Raw genomic sequence first — 15,670 nt, 5'->3', positions numbered from 1 at the left:
CTTTCCTGACATCCGATGGCAGTTATGGGGGTCCTGGCTCTGATGTCCCATCAAGAGAGAACTGGTGGGGTCATCTAGCCATGGACAGCCTCCAGTTGCAGCACCTTCAGGCCCCACGACTGTGTTCAAGTGCTGACCACTCTCTCCCCAGGGAATTCCTGGACAGTGACCAGGCCTGGTCACCTCTGCCAGTGGGGGGCTTCTCTATGGGCACGCTAATGTGCTGTTGGGCCAGCAGGGCATTCTCAGAGATGGGGGATCTGAGGCTCTTCTGCCCCACCCTGTCCTCCCTTCTTCACAGGTGTCAGGTCTGCACTGTGGTCTCAGGCTTCCCCTGCCTCCTTCTGCTTCTGTCCCTTCCCTTTCCTGGGTGTCCCAATAAATCTCTTGCACTTCTAACTCTTTCTTGGTGTCTGCTTCTGGGAGGATCTTCCTGACACAACTCTAGTCACTGGTGACATCATGGGTCACTTCACGCAATTCCACCTTACCTCCCCAGATCCCCACCTGGAAATAGTTCCCACTTCTTGCCAACCCATTTCATCACAGAGTTAGGAGTTTGCTGGGTGTTGGGTTCAATCCTTCTGGCTATGCAAGTTAGCAGGGTTCATAGTTCAGCACCCCTAAGCAGGGGTGCTTAGGTTCCCTGGAGATGAGACAGAGGCATCAGGTAGTCAAACACATACTTTATTTCTGTCTGAAGTTTCTTCCCCAGATCCCAGACTGGGAAACAGACCTCAGGAATGACCCCTCTCCACCTACACAATTCCTCCTGAAATTCTTCCAGGTCAGTGAGGTCAGCTCCTGAGTCCCTGTTTCCCAGGAGGCCACGCAGTCCTTCCAGGAGAAAGGACATGCTGGTATGTCTTAGCATTCTGGTGTGGGCGGAGGAGGACAAGGATTCCTGCCCTTTAATTCCTCTCATAAAGTCCCTCTCCCCACCTCTCAGTTACTGTGGTCTGACTGTGAGTCCACGATATACATCAGAATGAGGAGGAGGAGAAATTGGCACAATTCAAACAGCACATTGACAGTGATCGGATCCCACGTTTTGGAAGTAACAACAAAGATAGCCCCTTGACGACTTGTATTCTACTACCACTGGACAGTACATCCAGGAAAACACAGGAGATCAACACAGAGGGTCACATTTCTATGAGAATGAGACCCATGTACAGTGCAAACCATGGTGTTTCTTACACATGGGGGCTGACAACATTTTTATAAGTTAAACGGGGTTGGAGAGTGGACCAGAGGAAGGCTTGCTGGGCTGTCTCAGTGGGGATGTTTGCCACCTTTGAACCCACAATGGCTGTCCTGAGCAGCCTCTGACTATGTGCAGTGATGATGCCGTCCGACCACACCTCTTCAGTTCCCGCACTGACTGCTGGCTATCTTCGGAATTATCTCAGAGAACGCCATTGCAAAGGCCCTCTGGAGGCCCCAGCCTTTCATTGCCCATGTGGAGTGTGGATCTTTTGAATCCTGTGGAGAACCTGCTTCTCAGCTGCCTCCATGCCTGCTGGGCAGCCATGGCCTGTGAATTAGCAATGGCCAGTCCAGTAGGCTCCTGAGGGTGGAAGGAGCTGTGTGTCCCTAGCTCAGGGCCAAGTTCAGAGCAGCTGCTCCATGAATCCTTGTTGAATTCCATCTAACTGCTTCCATGGAGAGGGTGCCTCCAACTCCTTGACACTTTCTTCTTAGGCACTTCTCATAATCACGCCAGATATTTACAGCCCTCTGAAGTGAGTAACTCATACACAGCATGATTCTTTATTGGAAGTGTGAGTGACTAATGCTTTGGGCACTGACTTCTGTTGCCCCTAAATTATGTCTTCCATTCCTATACCTGCATTGAGCTGGCCTTACTTAATTTATGTAATCCTTTCCATGCTGCTTTGCAGAATATGGCTGTTGGTCTTTCTGGCTTATACTGCTGCTCTACCACACCCCCAGGCCTACCAACACCCTGGTAGGGTTACAGCCAGGTAACCTGTACCTGGTAAAGGCTGTACACCCTGTGGGCCACATTGTTCTCCTTCAACATTACAGATGCAGCACATATTCATTCTCCAAACCAGGAGGAGGACATTCAGGGATATTACAAAAGGCTTCTGCTTATAGCCACTTCTGGACAAAGCAAAGATCTGGGAGCTAGAAAGAAACTGCATGCTCACCTGTTGGAAACCCCAAAGCTGTATGGGGACATGAAGCCCTAAGTTCCTGGCTCTTGGCAAACTCCTGTGGAGTTGGTAAGCTGTCCCACCCCATATAGACAGGAGGCCAGCAAGGCTATGGAGGCAGGAAGGGGAGAGTCAGAGGGTCTGAAGAGGAGATGCAAGGTGGTGGAGCGGGGCGCTGCTTCCTCCCTCACTGGCTATATGTATACTAGCCATATTTGCACTTAGCTAGTGTAAAGGTAAGACCTTGGCTTAGTGCCCCTGCCCTAAGACACCCAAGAGGCCAGAACAGGGAGCCCACATGTTTATCCTCCCTGATGGCATATCTAGCTGTGGGACTCGCCTGCTAGAGCCTGATGGAGAGATGTAGGCTATGGCGTGAAGTCGTCTGCTCTGTCAAAGGCCAGGACTTCCCGGAGAAGGAACATATTCAAGGTTTTAGCATAAGTCAGAGAATGTCTGATATGGATATTAGCCCATGGTCTTAGCAGTTGGTGTACTCCAGGAACTGGGTATCAAGTCACTAGACTTGCTGCTCCTGTTGTTTCTAAGACCACCAACTTTTGGTGAAACAAACAAAAACCAAATATAATCTTAAACCATTGATTATTGAAATTTGAAGGGACACTTAAATCATCTAGTTCAGCCCCATAGTTTTACAAATAAGGAAAGAGGCTCAGATAGATTAGGTATGATGCAGGTCTCCTGATTCTTGGTTTGTAACAGACATTAGCTGGTATCAGTGGCCATGTTCTGTTATACTGGTTGCTCAGGACAGGCCTGGGGACATAATGCTGCTGAACCTGAGGTTATCAATCCCATGATGTTTAAATGCACTGAAATATTCAGATGCCTGGAACAAGGTGTCCATGCCTCCTCTTCTTGGATGCTTAGAAGACGGGGTTAAATATTCACCTCAGATTTTGTGGGGTTCCTTTTGGGCAGCCTACTGGGTGAGGCTGACAAGATGCGAGCCAGCAGCTAACAGAGGATAATCTGAGCATGACTGAGGACAGCTTTATTGCAGTGGGACAAAGGCTTCAGGCAAACAGATCAGCTCGGTCTGTTGCTGCACTGCAGGGTTCATCCTGAAATGAACCCCCCCATGCAACCGAAGTTAATGCTAGAATTATGGAATGGTTTGTAGAGAAATACAAGCCCAGCTTTCCCACTTTACAGGCTCAGAGAAGTTCATGGATTTGTCTTGGGTCACACAGTATGAGGGTAGCAAAGACATGGAGAATCCAGGTTTTTAAACTCCGGGGGGATGGAATGTTTTCCCTAGACCACTCTGACCCCTGTTTCACAAGCCCCAGTGTTAGGGTATTTCTGATGGTTTCCAGATCAAGGAGTTATCCATGCATGGGTGAAACAAGACTAAGATGGTGGTGGCTGTGCCTGCAGAAGACCCCGTGTTCTAGGAGAGCATGTTGGAGTAGAAGCTGGAGCTCTCCGTCACGGTCTTGGAGTCGCTGCGGGAGGAGCCATTGGAGGTCGGGTCCTGGGATGAGGACGTGGCCTTGGGGCCATCCTCAGGCTCCTCCTCCTGGGCCCCTGTCACTGTGGAGACTGTGGTCTCCAAGCGGCTGACTTTATACACGCTGCCCTGGGTCTGGAGGTACCGGGTGGATTTCATTTCCAGCCCCTCATAGTCGCCAGCACTGATGAAGGGGCAGCACCGGAAGGCATGCTTGAAGCCCAGACGGAACCTGGGGAGAGAGCAGACGGAGAGGTGACCGCCGGGCATGGCCTGCCTTCAGAGGGGTTCCACCACTGCGTCAGCTCTCTAACACATGGACATACCCAAGTGTGACTCCATTATCATTTTTTAAATTAATTGATAGCTGGAGAAGCTTGGACCAAAAACACTTAAAGGTCAGTCATCAAGGTCAAGTCCAGGACTAGAACCCAGGTTCACATGAAATGCGTATCTTCACTGAGGGCAGCTATTGCACTTTACTGCCTCCACCAATGTGGGGTCAGTTGACTTTGGGTAAAATTCAACATCAATAAAAACATCCACCAAATGCTTACTATGTGCTTGTTACCAGGTGGTAAAAATACATGTCAGGAATGAGTCCTTCCCCCAGTAGCCTGCTGACTGAGGATGACTCTCTGCTAATCACATCCCTTCAGGGTGCCTCAGTTTCCCTGTCTGATGAGCAGGGAGAATCAGCCTTCATTTAAACACAGAGTGGGAGATTTAACATAAAAATGTTTAGACAGGTTGTCAGGCTCTTATAAGAAGGACAAATCTGTGAGTTAGGCTAACAGAGACCATTCAAACAAGTTCAAGAGAATGTCACTTAATTAATAGCACTTGAGTGTCTCATTCACGGAAGGCACTTGATGTGCTGATGACTGACAGTTATAAAGACTGTGACAAGCATTTTATTCCCCCCACCCACTGCCTCCTTTCCCACATGGCAGCTTGGCTGGTGCCCCAGATGATGCCTGAGCCGCCGCCAGGGATCCCAGCTCCCTCCTGGGGACCCTGCCCACCATGGTGGGGCCCCTCCAGCTTGTTCCTCATGGTTCCTCCTTTCTCTTGCTTCTCTGACATTGGCTTCTGCTTCACGGATGGCTCTCCCCATGGCCAAGTAAGGGATGAATCAAGCCTTGGAGGACCTGACTCCAGTTTGCTTACCTTGTCCTGCTGGAACTGCTGGAAGAAACCGGGGAAATCAGCCCAGCGTGTATGATGGGCTGAGACAGGGACAGTGAGAGACAGGAGAAAGGAAAAGATGTGGGGCATGGTGTTCCAGTGCCCCCAGTCTCGCACGCTCTCTTTCTCCATCTCCATCAGACTTTCTGTGTCTCTGTCTGACTCCCTCACTCTCTGACTCCTTCCCTTTCTCTCCCTGCATTCAGAGCCTTCTGTGGATCCATAGGGCAGAGTGAGCAAACTCAAGAGCCATGTGCTGGATTCAGCTTGCAGGCCTATTTACATGCAACAAACAGAGGATTTTTTATCTGCACCCTTACCCCCACCAACTTAATTACCAGTGTTTAAAAGTTGGGAGAGTTCAAACAAAAGGAAGGATTTCTGATTCTTCTTGGAAGAGAAAAAAAAATGTCCACTCTGGATTCATATTCCTGCATGGCCATAACAGGCAGGGATTGAGTAGTGTGGTGGTCATTTTGCTTCAGTCCCCAATGCTCCCTCTTGTCTCACAAAGGCTTTGCTCATTTAGGCTGGCTTCTTGGTGGCTAAATAAATAGACAGCTGGTCTTGTGGCCCCTGGAGAGAGTGGGATGGGTCCTCACCTGTCATTGAGGCAGCAGTAGATGATGGGGTTGTACATGGTGGAGCTCATGGCCAGCCACATGATGGCCAAGTAGACCTGCTGAATAAACTTCTCCAGGTAGAGATCAGGGTTAATATAGGGCAGGAGGAAGAAGATGTGGAAGGGCAGCCAGCAGATGGCAAAAGTGCATACAACAACGATCATCATCTTGACCACCTGGCAAGAGGGTGAAACAGGTGAGACCACGAGCACATCCCCTTTGTCTTACAGCTACTTTCTCTCTTCTCCTGTGCCTACACTGTGCACAGTGCAGTATGGCGTGGGAACTATGTATAAGAAACATATAATAACCCCTTTTGTGGGGATGGAAGGACCAAAGGACTTGGTCGTGGGAGGATCCTAACCATCACTTGGAATCTTGTCAGAAATGCACATTTTTGGACCCCATCAGACTTAACCAAATCAGAAACTGTAAGGGTGGGACCCAGAATTCTGTGTTTGATAAGCCCTTCCAATGATTCTGATGGGCACCCATGTTTCAGAACCATTGTGTTATATCACCCTCCTGGGCAGTGAATGGAGACACCAAGGGAGACCAGTGAGTGAGCCTAGGGGAAGGAATGACCCAGGGAGGCGGGGAAGGAGCAGGTGTGTGTGGGGAAGTGAGCAGGGGCCAGCAGCTAGGCTTGGGCCACAGAGGGAGGGAAGGAGAAGGAAAGGGGTTTGGACAGCGAGGGATTGTTAACTGAACTACAGGCTGTATTTGGATTTTGTTAGTTTTGCAAGCATTTGTTTTTTTCTTTTCAGTGTGTAGTTCTGTGACATTTTGCCACATGTATGGATAAACGAAAACACCACCACAATCAGTATCCAAAACTGTTCTGCAACTGCTAGGAAACTCACTCAGACTACCTCTGTACAGGCAGGCCCCCTCCCGCAGCTCTAAGCCCTGGCAACTTGATCTGTTACCACCACTGTAATTTTGTTCCTAGTAATACTTTCCCATGTTTGAACCAACTGAATGTATTATTTTATCAAACTTAACATTAATAACAAAATAGAACTAAATAACTCTTCAATGCTTTTGTAGTTAAATATGTGTGTGTGCACGCTAATGGATTGACAGGTTGCAATTTTCTTAAGGAGCGAGCTAGGTGGCTCATGTCTGTACAGGCAGGCCTACGTTACAACTACAGTGAAGAAAGATCTTCGGTGGCTCCCCAGGCCCAAGGATGTTTTATGCTGCTGCCTCTGGGGCTCACTCATATGCTTGCTGGCCTGTTGCCTGTGCCAGGGTGAGCTGGGTGCTGCCTGCCCTTTGCTCACCTTGCGCTTGGCAGAGACTTGCTCGTGGTAACGGTCAGAGGAGTCCCCAGGGATCTCGCTGGCCCACAGCGTGATTCCCACCACAGTGTACGCATAGCCAATCACCAGTAAGGGAAGGAAGTAGATCAATACCGTCACGCCGATGTGGTACCTGCAACAAGGTGGGTGAGAGGGGTCAGTCTAAGAAATAATGGTGATCAAGGCTTGACAACTCTCTTTCTCAGCATTTGCCATTAATAAGCTTGGATGGTAAGTCACATCCCAGGGAGGCTTGCCACCCACTTTGGATAGGTGAGTGATATATTAATGGATAAATTAGAGAAAACAAATCTCTTCAACTTATGTTTGTCTTGTGGACTTTTTCCATAAAAATGATTCCTGTTCACCTTGAAGAGAAGAATAAACATTGATGAAAGGGAATTGAATCTGTTGTATACCTGTGACAATTTTATTTGATGTTAAGTTCAATATCGCCAACACACTCTCTCACAAGAAAAGTAACCTTAGTCTGCATTAACAGAAGCATATTCTCTAGAATGAAGGAGGTGATTATACCACTCAGTTCATACCTGTCAGATTATACTTACACTCAATTTTGGCACAGGGATGTAAATCAACTTGTACATTCAGATGAGAACCTCCACAATGGTTGATGAGCCCTAGTCCATTGTATATGACAAATGGATTCACAGATATAAGAATAATTAACTTGAAAGAAGGAGATAAGACTTATTCTAGAACCAGGATCAGTGGGTGAAAGCGACTAAGTGTAAACCACTTTTAAGCTTGGCCCTTAAAAACATATCTCCAGATGGAAGCTGTCTGAATCCCTGAGTCACCTCTTGGAGGACAGATGCCAACTGACTTGAGTTTGACTGGAACATGGACAAGAAATAAACCTTTGCCATGTTAAACCACTGAGATTTGTTACAACAGCACAACTTATCCTACTCTGTTTAAGTCAAGGGTCCTAAATAGGACTTTCAAATAAATTTTTCAAATTTTGAGAAAGGATATTTTTCTCAGGGAGTGTTTGACATGCTTGGCTAGTTTTAGCCCTTTTCTTCTGATGTGAGTTTAGTGAGAGGCCCAGCAATCCTAATAGTAATAATAATAATAATAAGAGCTAATATTTTGGGGGTTTACTCTAAATCACTGTGCTAATAATAATGTTAATGATAGTATTAGCAGCAGACATGGTAGTTAGATTATATTGAGGGAAGTGCACAGTATCAAGCACTTTTCTAGCATTATTTAATCCTCAACACAAATGACTAGGTAGGTACTATCACAATTCCATTTCGTAGGAGAGGAAACTAAAGTTTAGAATTTAATTAACTTTCCTAAATTCATAGGAGGTAAAAAGAGGAGCTGGGATAAGAAGGCAGGACTGTTTCCCCAGAATCAGTTTCTTGTCACTAGAGAGAAGTCACCCAGTGATATTTTCTTCCAGTCTGTTTATGCTTATTCTCTGAAGTGATTTTTTTTCCAAAAAAGGAAAACCCACTTATTCAATTTGTCTTTTAGCAATACAGTTTGTTTTCAGTCACTTCTTTGCAAAGTTCCACAGTTTTACCACTTATTCAGCCTCCTCTGAATAGTAAAATTTGCAACTTGAAGACACTTGAGGAGTTCTTAAGTAACAAACCACAGATTCAGCAAAGCAGCCTGCTGAGCACATGTATTTTGTGCAGACAGGCTGTTTCAGTCTCACCAGGCTTTCCTGGTCCCCTGCAAGTGTTGCCTCCTCTGGGAGCCCTGGGGTCCTCCTGCCACTGTGGCAATGACTGCGTACTGTATTTCGTACCGGATCTCAGTTGCTCTTCCCACTTGCTGTAGACACTGCTTGCAATCAAAGCATTTGGAGACCACAGGGGTAGGGAGGCCCTGAGAATCCCCAGGCTGTGCCTGCCTCTCCCCCTTCAGGGGAAGACTAGCCCTGCCTCATGCAGGCCCATATGTGGTTGGTGATCAAAATCCTTTAGGTGATCTGGCAGCCTGAGTGCTGAGCATCTATGTGGGAGTTGGGGATGTGATGGGAGAATAGCACAGATTGGTCCCGCATGCTCCTTAACCTGGACCAGTGGTTCTAAATTTCAGCCAGCTTCAGGAGCACCCAGAGAGCTTGTATAAATACAGGGGCCTGGACCATACCCAGTTTCCTACTCAGCAGGTCTGGGATGGGCCTGAGAATCTGCTTTTATAACAACTTCCCAACTGACGTTACTGCTGGTCCCAGTTCAGACTTTGAGCATCACTGTCCTGGACCAATGGGTCTCAAGTCCAGAATCACATGGGAATCACCAGGGAAGCTTTTAAAATCGTCATTGCTCAGACATACTTATTTAATTGGTTTGAAAGTGGGATCAGGAAACCACAGTTTAGAAAATTCCCACGTTATTTTGGCATTTAATAAGCACTGAGAACCACCGTTTCAGGTGTACGAGATTTTAATGACTTCACTGAAGTGCATCTTAATCACATTTTCTAGTTTCTATACCTAATGTCAAAGTTTCTTTGAAGTGGGCCTTGCTGACCTGGGAGGGACTGTACTTCCTAGAACTAGCTAATTCCTATAGATAACTTCCACAAGCGTGCTGTTCATACGCAAACCAACAGTCCAAGGCCCATCCCCCCACCGCCTGTTTTCTCAGCAGCTCTTACCTGTGGGATGCTGTCCTGGTGCCTGATCACTCCCGGGACCACCTCAGACAGTTAGGGGTGAGCTACACCCCAAAAGCCCACTGAAATGATTCACACTAGCCAATCATAAACTGTTTACCTTGCCTTGTCCATTCCTTCCCTGGGCACAAAATAAAGGCTTTCCTGTGGTTCAAGTGCTCTCTCTGCTTGTGGCCCTGCATGCATGGGGTGCCCCTTCCTCTTGGGAACCATGAGTAATAAACTATCTTTTCAATGGCAATCATGTCTTGATCTGTTGGCCTTACCATACCTTTAAAATCTACACTTTAAAAATTGAGTGCTCTTTGGAAAAATCATAGATCAGACCATTAGGAAAGGAAAATGCTAAGCCAAATCAGTAAAAATAATTTAATAGCCTTTTTTTAAAAGAAGAGAAAGTGACTTTGTTATTTATTTGAAAACAACAAAAAAGATGGACTTAATTTCAGCTAAAAAAGTGTTACAGTCAGGTAGAGCATTAGCTTGTCCATTCTCTAGCAGGCATAATTAAGAATAACAGGCATATGACCCAGCAATTCCACTTCTAGATTTACACTCAGAAGAATTGAAAACAGGGACTCTAACAGATACTTGCACACCAATGTTCACGGCAGCGTTATTCACAACAGCCAAACGGTAGCAACAACTGAAATGTTCCTCAGTAGATGAATGGATAAAGAAAATATAAGGTATCTATACAATGAAATATTGTTCAGCCTTAAAAAGGAAGGAAATTCTGACATATGGTCCAACATGGATGAACCTTGAGAACATTATGCTAAGTGAAATAAGCCAAATGCAAAAGGACAAATGCTGTATGACTCTACTTAGATGAAATAACTAGAATAGGCAAATTTGTAGAGTCAGAAAGTAGGATAGAGGTTTTCATGGGCTGGGGAGGGAGCTGGGAGTTAATTGTTGAATAGGTACAGAATCTGGAATGATGGAAAAGTTCTGCATACGGATAGTGGTGATGGTGGCACAACACCGTGAATGTAAAATGATAAATTTTATGTTATATATATTACAATAAAACACATCCAGTTTAAGAACCATACTACATTTTAGATGAGCTGGGGTCCTATGTCTAGATTTGCATTCTTCTGCTCCCTCCAGGCACGTCTCAACAAGCTTGCCCTCCAAAATAATAAAACAAGCAAATGAGAAAACCCGTAGGGTTGATCCTTGGCTAAAGATCAAAAGCTAAATGCATCTTCCTACATCCTGCATAACCCCTTTTTCATAGAAATTGCAAATGCTCAGTATAAACAATGCCCAAGTTATTGGAAAATGTACATGACTGTAGAATATCATGTAGAAATGAAGGGGATTCCATTATTGGAATATATGAACATAAATACATCTCTTCCATCTTTATACCTTCTTGGAGAGAAGTTTTGCCATGTCCTTGTGATTAATTAGAGATAACCTTGTTATTAAATTTTTTGCCAAAATCATTATTTTAGAGAACTGGCCAATGGAATCTAGTATAACCTTATTTTATGTGGCTTCATGCTTTTTCCCCCCACTTTCAACTCTAAGGTTCCCTAAGTTCTCAATAGGCAGGATTTTATCAGCTCTCAGAATTAATATCTGCCTTGGGAGAAGAGATCAAGGCTCAGGGATAGGCCATAAGTGAGCTAGAGAAAGAACCTGGGGTGGTCTCAAGGGATTGGGACAGAAGGGACCACTGGGCTCCCTCTGGATGAAATATATGCATTGATACTGATCATTAAGTCCTGCCAGTAGACTTATCAGTACTTCCAGAAGGAAAGTGTGCACAATTTCATGTCTTTGTTTTCTCTAGGTCACTGCTCTAAGCAGTGCATGGGGCTTGACACATGTTATAGGATAAACTTGCTGGATACAGACTGTGTAACCCCAAATCCTGCAGATTCCCCTGCCTTTAAAGCCTTAATACATCAATGCTCACTAATCCAGGCTTACTTATATCCATAGATGGAATTACTCTTGCTTAAGCATCAACATTTCCAGTGTCTGAAATAATCCTCAGCATTTGAAATCAACATAGATGGTTTTATCAAATAGTATCTAGACTGTCTTCCAGTGAACTTCGCGGAGACTCTAGGTGACTTAGGGTGGGGGAAGAAGGAGGCCAAGAGGGCAGGGCTCTTGGTTCCTCATCTTCACTAATGAGACAGCTCTGCTTTGCTGGGTTGATACATTGACTTTCCTGGATAATTTCCTTTGATAGGGGTACTGGTAGTAGATGTCAGATGGTCCAGTAAAGCTGAAAAGCACTGACATCATCCCAACCCTCATCCAGTGCCTTAACCTTCTCTGCAGTATGCATTACCACATAATCATCCATCTTCTTGAGCACCCCCTGAACCATGCTGCTCACTAGTTCTAAAGCCAGTTCCATCAGTGATACCCTGCTTGTTAGAGATGCAGACTCTCCAGTTCCACCCCAGATGGACCAAGTCAGAATGTGCATTCAACAGGACTACCTGTTGATTCATATGCAAGTTCAAGTTGGAAGCACAGAGCTCTCAATCTTGGATGCAAACTGGCATCACCTGGGGAGGTTTGAAAATTCCAGTGTGTGGATCCCACACTAGAGCTTCTGATTTAAAATTGGCTGCAGTGTATCCTGGGCATCAGTATCTTAGATGTGCCCAGGTGGTTCTTCTGTGCAGCCGGGACTGAGAGTCATTGACATTGAGCTTCCTGCTGCTGGAGGCTGTGACGGACACAGCTCTCCTTAAACTGAGTGAAAACCTGTGTCCCTGTAGCTTTCACTGCATCATCTTAGGTCCCAAGCAATAAGCCAGATCCTCTCCTGGGATGTCCCTGCAGACTTGAGGTGGTGGGAGCATGCCCTTCTCGGGAGCCTCTTTATATCTTGGACTTCCCGGCTGCCTTCCTTTGATAGGGGCTGAGCAGCCTCATCCTTTTGCCTTTCTGGGAGTGCACCTCAGGCTGTCTCAGAGTACCGTGCTAGATATCTGCTTGGCTTTTTACTTCCTGCGAAAATGGTCTCCTTTGCAGGTATACATGCTTTCCTTGTAGTAAGAGGAAGAAAGATCCATACAATTCTTGGTTCACTTTTACTTCCAGGCATTCATCCAAGCACTAGAGCCCTTGCAGTCCTTTTGGAGACAGACCAACTCTGCACCTACTGATAACAAATTCAGCAAGAATTTATTTAGACCTACTATATACCTCATCCCAGCTCAGGGCTGGGGGTTCCAAGGCTTTGGTCTCTTCTCCAGGAGCTTGATCTCTGTGGGACAGAGAAGTACCAGAGTGTGTGACATGGGAAGTGACTGGCAGTGGTTACCTCTTCAAGGGGATGAAGATGCCAAGAAAGGGTATCAGGGGATCTTTACAAATACATATGAAATACAAAAATATATAGATATTTAAAAATTCCCTGAATATAACAGGTGTTTTCTCACCAAGTGCACAGAGAGCAGTGGGAATGCAGAAATGAGACAGTCAGCCATGCTGGTCAGTGAGGCATCCTGATGGAGGTGTTGCTTGGCTAGGTCCTGATAGTCAAGCAAGAAGGGGCATGACAGGTTGGGAAAAGAGCAGGTGCAAAGGCACTAAGGGAAGATCTTGGCATGATGAGACTCCTGTGGGTCTGGGCCGACTGGATCGTGGTGGCAGGAGGAAGTGTCAGGAGACTTGGCTGGAATGGTAGACAGAAGCCACACCTTGAAAGGGTATTTTATGAGAGGCTGGTGTTTGTAATTTCCTCTGAAGGTAATGGGAAACCATGAAATGGTTTATACAAGGGAGTGACATGATCGGATACTTGTGCTCTGGCTGTGGTGGGGCAGCGATAGAGGAGCTCAAGGCTGGAGGAGCAAGCTGGTGGGTGCTGTGCTGGGCTCTACGCAGGGAGTGACAGTGAGCTGAGCCACAGCCACCGCAGAATGGGGGACGGGGAGGAGACGAGGGCTCCTTGGGAGCTGTGCCTGGGAGGAAGAGCCAGCAGGCTGAGGGATGGAGAGTGGGGCAGTGAGGCGGTAGGCAGTGGGTAAGCAACCAGTGGACTCTGTTCTTAAAACCCTGGGCCATGAAAGGGAAGGGTTAGAGGGCAGAGGAAGACATCTGTGTGTTTGTTTGACAAGGTAAGGGATAAGGGAGCCTCTGTCCCCTCACCTGCTTATTACCCAGTCCTAGTGTTGTGAGTGCATGTCCTCCCTGTTCTACAGAGAGGGGCCAGGATTGAACTTCTGTCACTAACTCTGGGCAAAAATGCCCCCCAAGTTGGCCTCTCTCAGGATGAGCTGACCAATTAAGGCAGACGCCCAAGCCCACGCATTTAATTCATAGAAAATTGGGTTCACAAAATCCCCTCTCCCAAATGTCACTGCTGTGACATTCAGTTCCCAGGGGTGAAGCAGCAGGAAATGCAAAGCACAGTCTTTCTGCATCAATTCCTCAAGCTCATGAGTCACATTTTGTGGGTCCTTTTTGGAAGTATGTGCTTGACTAGATGATGTGGTCAGAGCCCAAGGAAACACTTCAAAGAAAAATAACTGAGGCTTTAAAGGATGTTAGGAGCCATTGGCACATGAAGCAAGAAGCCCTCTTGATGGAGGCCCCTAAGGAGTGTGCCTAGCATCTGCTTGGATGCAGGGCCACAAATGGTGTCCTTACCATAAGTACTGACATTCATTGTGATTTGAAAATATGACAAGCATTAAAGAAAATCTTCGAAAGTTCCTATAATCCCACCACCTAGGAAGGCACTCAGATAAAATTAACATCTGCATATATCTATAAGCACACATACACTCATATTTGTACATACAAAAATATATTTTAGGTCACTTTGAGAACTTAACTCTATGTCACAGTCATCTTTTTATGTTAACAAATATATTTCTATAACATAATTTCTAAGGGCTGTAATAATATCCCATTTTATGGCAGTACATGGGTATTTAGCCAGTCTTCTAAGTTGGGCATTCGAGTTATTTACAATGTTATATTATTTAATTGATTGTATAATTAACATCTTCAAATATGTTTTTGCTCTCATTCCTCTTTCCCAAGGATTAATTAGTCAGAATTAAAGTGTTTTCAAGGGTTTGGTATATATTTTCACTTTTCAGAAAATATTTGCCAATTTATACCACCAGCCACATCTCATGAGATTCCCCTTTACTCTGCATGGCTGCACCGGGCATTAGTTTGTCTTTGAGTCTTTGACAACATGATAGTTTAGACATGGTTCCCTGCTTTACTTTGAAAATGTTTGATTCATTGGAAATTGGGATTTTATAATTATGCTTTTTATTCACTTTCATTTCTTGTGAATTGACTACTTGTATAATTTACTCAGTTTTACACTGGGGTGTTCATGTTACTCCTTTGTAAGAACTGTTCTGGCTTCTGTCTATTCTATTATGCTTAGAATGGCCTTTTCAATACCAAAATCATGAAAACATTCACCTATACTTCCTCCCTGCTTATTTATTTGATTATTTGCATTTAACCATTCAGTCTATCAGGGATTTATTCTGGTGAGTGTTATAAGCAAAGACTCCATGTTTATTTTCTCCAACAATTGTTTACAACTTTCCCAGCACCTTTTGGGCACCCCATCCTGTCCTCGCTGATTTGAAGTTGCGCTTATGCCACTCACATCTACGCCTGGCTCTGTTTCTGGACTTTTCTGTTTCCTTGCACTAATCCTTCTTTCTGGCATCAGTTCCAGAGCATTTCAGTTTTTGTGGCTTTATAGTACATTTAAAAAAAAAATCTGTGGCTATGCAAATCTCTTATTGTTTTACTTGGTTCCCCAAAGGAAATATCTCCAGACCTGCATATTTCTTATATAGAGGGCCAGAGATGGTTTTGGTTATTTGCAACCAGGCTTGCAGCTTCCCAGAAGATATCAGAGGGTAAATTAACTGGCTTATCCCAGCATCGACTCTCATGATGAAACCTAGTGGTGGCTGCTATTGATCTGTCCAGGGCCTGATGTTCATGTTTCAGATACTTTTTGGTTGGCTCTCTCAGGCAAATAGAAAGATCCTGAAGAGACTGTGTTGCCAGGAATGGCTGCAGAGTTTGGAAATGTTCTAGCAAGAAATATTTAAAGACTGCATTCCACTAGAAAGAAACTAAGGTCCCGCCCTCACACCCCTCCTCCTTCCAGTCTGTTTAGGAACGGGTGGGGGGGGGGGGGAAATGCAGTAGAGGCAGGTGGCTAATATTCCTGTCTAAACTTTTTATTTGGTTTATATGTTA

The 15,670-nt window shown here is 45.5% G+C and overlaps 1 protein-coding gene across 1 annotated transcript in view; it reads right to left on the bottom strand.

The window, feature by feature from the left end:
- Positions 1-669: 669 nt before the first annotated feature.
- The window catches only part of TACR1 (tachykinin receptor 1), a 172,888-nt gene continuing 157,887 nt past the window's right edge, over positions 670-15,670 (bottom strand). The window contains exons 3-5 of the mRNA XM_036930687.2: positions 6,755-6,905; positions 5,448-5,644; positions 670-3,889 (exon numbers count right to left, since the gene is read on the bottom strand). Of these exons, the coding sequence (XP_036786582.1) occupies positions 3,598-3,889; positions 5,448-5,644; positions 6,755-6,905 (640 nt within the window). The 3' untranslated portion in view covers positions 670-3,597. The remainder of the gene's footprint in view (positions 3,890-5,447; positions 5,645-6,754; positions 6,906-15,670) is intronic.

Source organism: Manis pentadactyla, chromosome 2 (genome assembly GCF_030020395.1).
Source record: "Manis pentadactyla isolate mManPen7 chromosome 2, mManPen7.hap1, whole genome shotgun sequence".
In the NCBI taxonomy this organism is placed as follows: Eukaryota; Metazoa; Chordata; class Mammalia; order Pholidota; family Manidae; genus Manis; species Manis pentadactyla.
The sequence above is the reverse complement of the archived record's forward strand: the minus strand, read 5'-3'. Positions and strand labels throughout refer to the sequence as shown.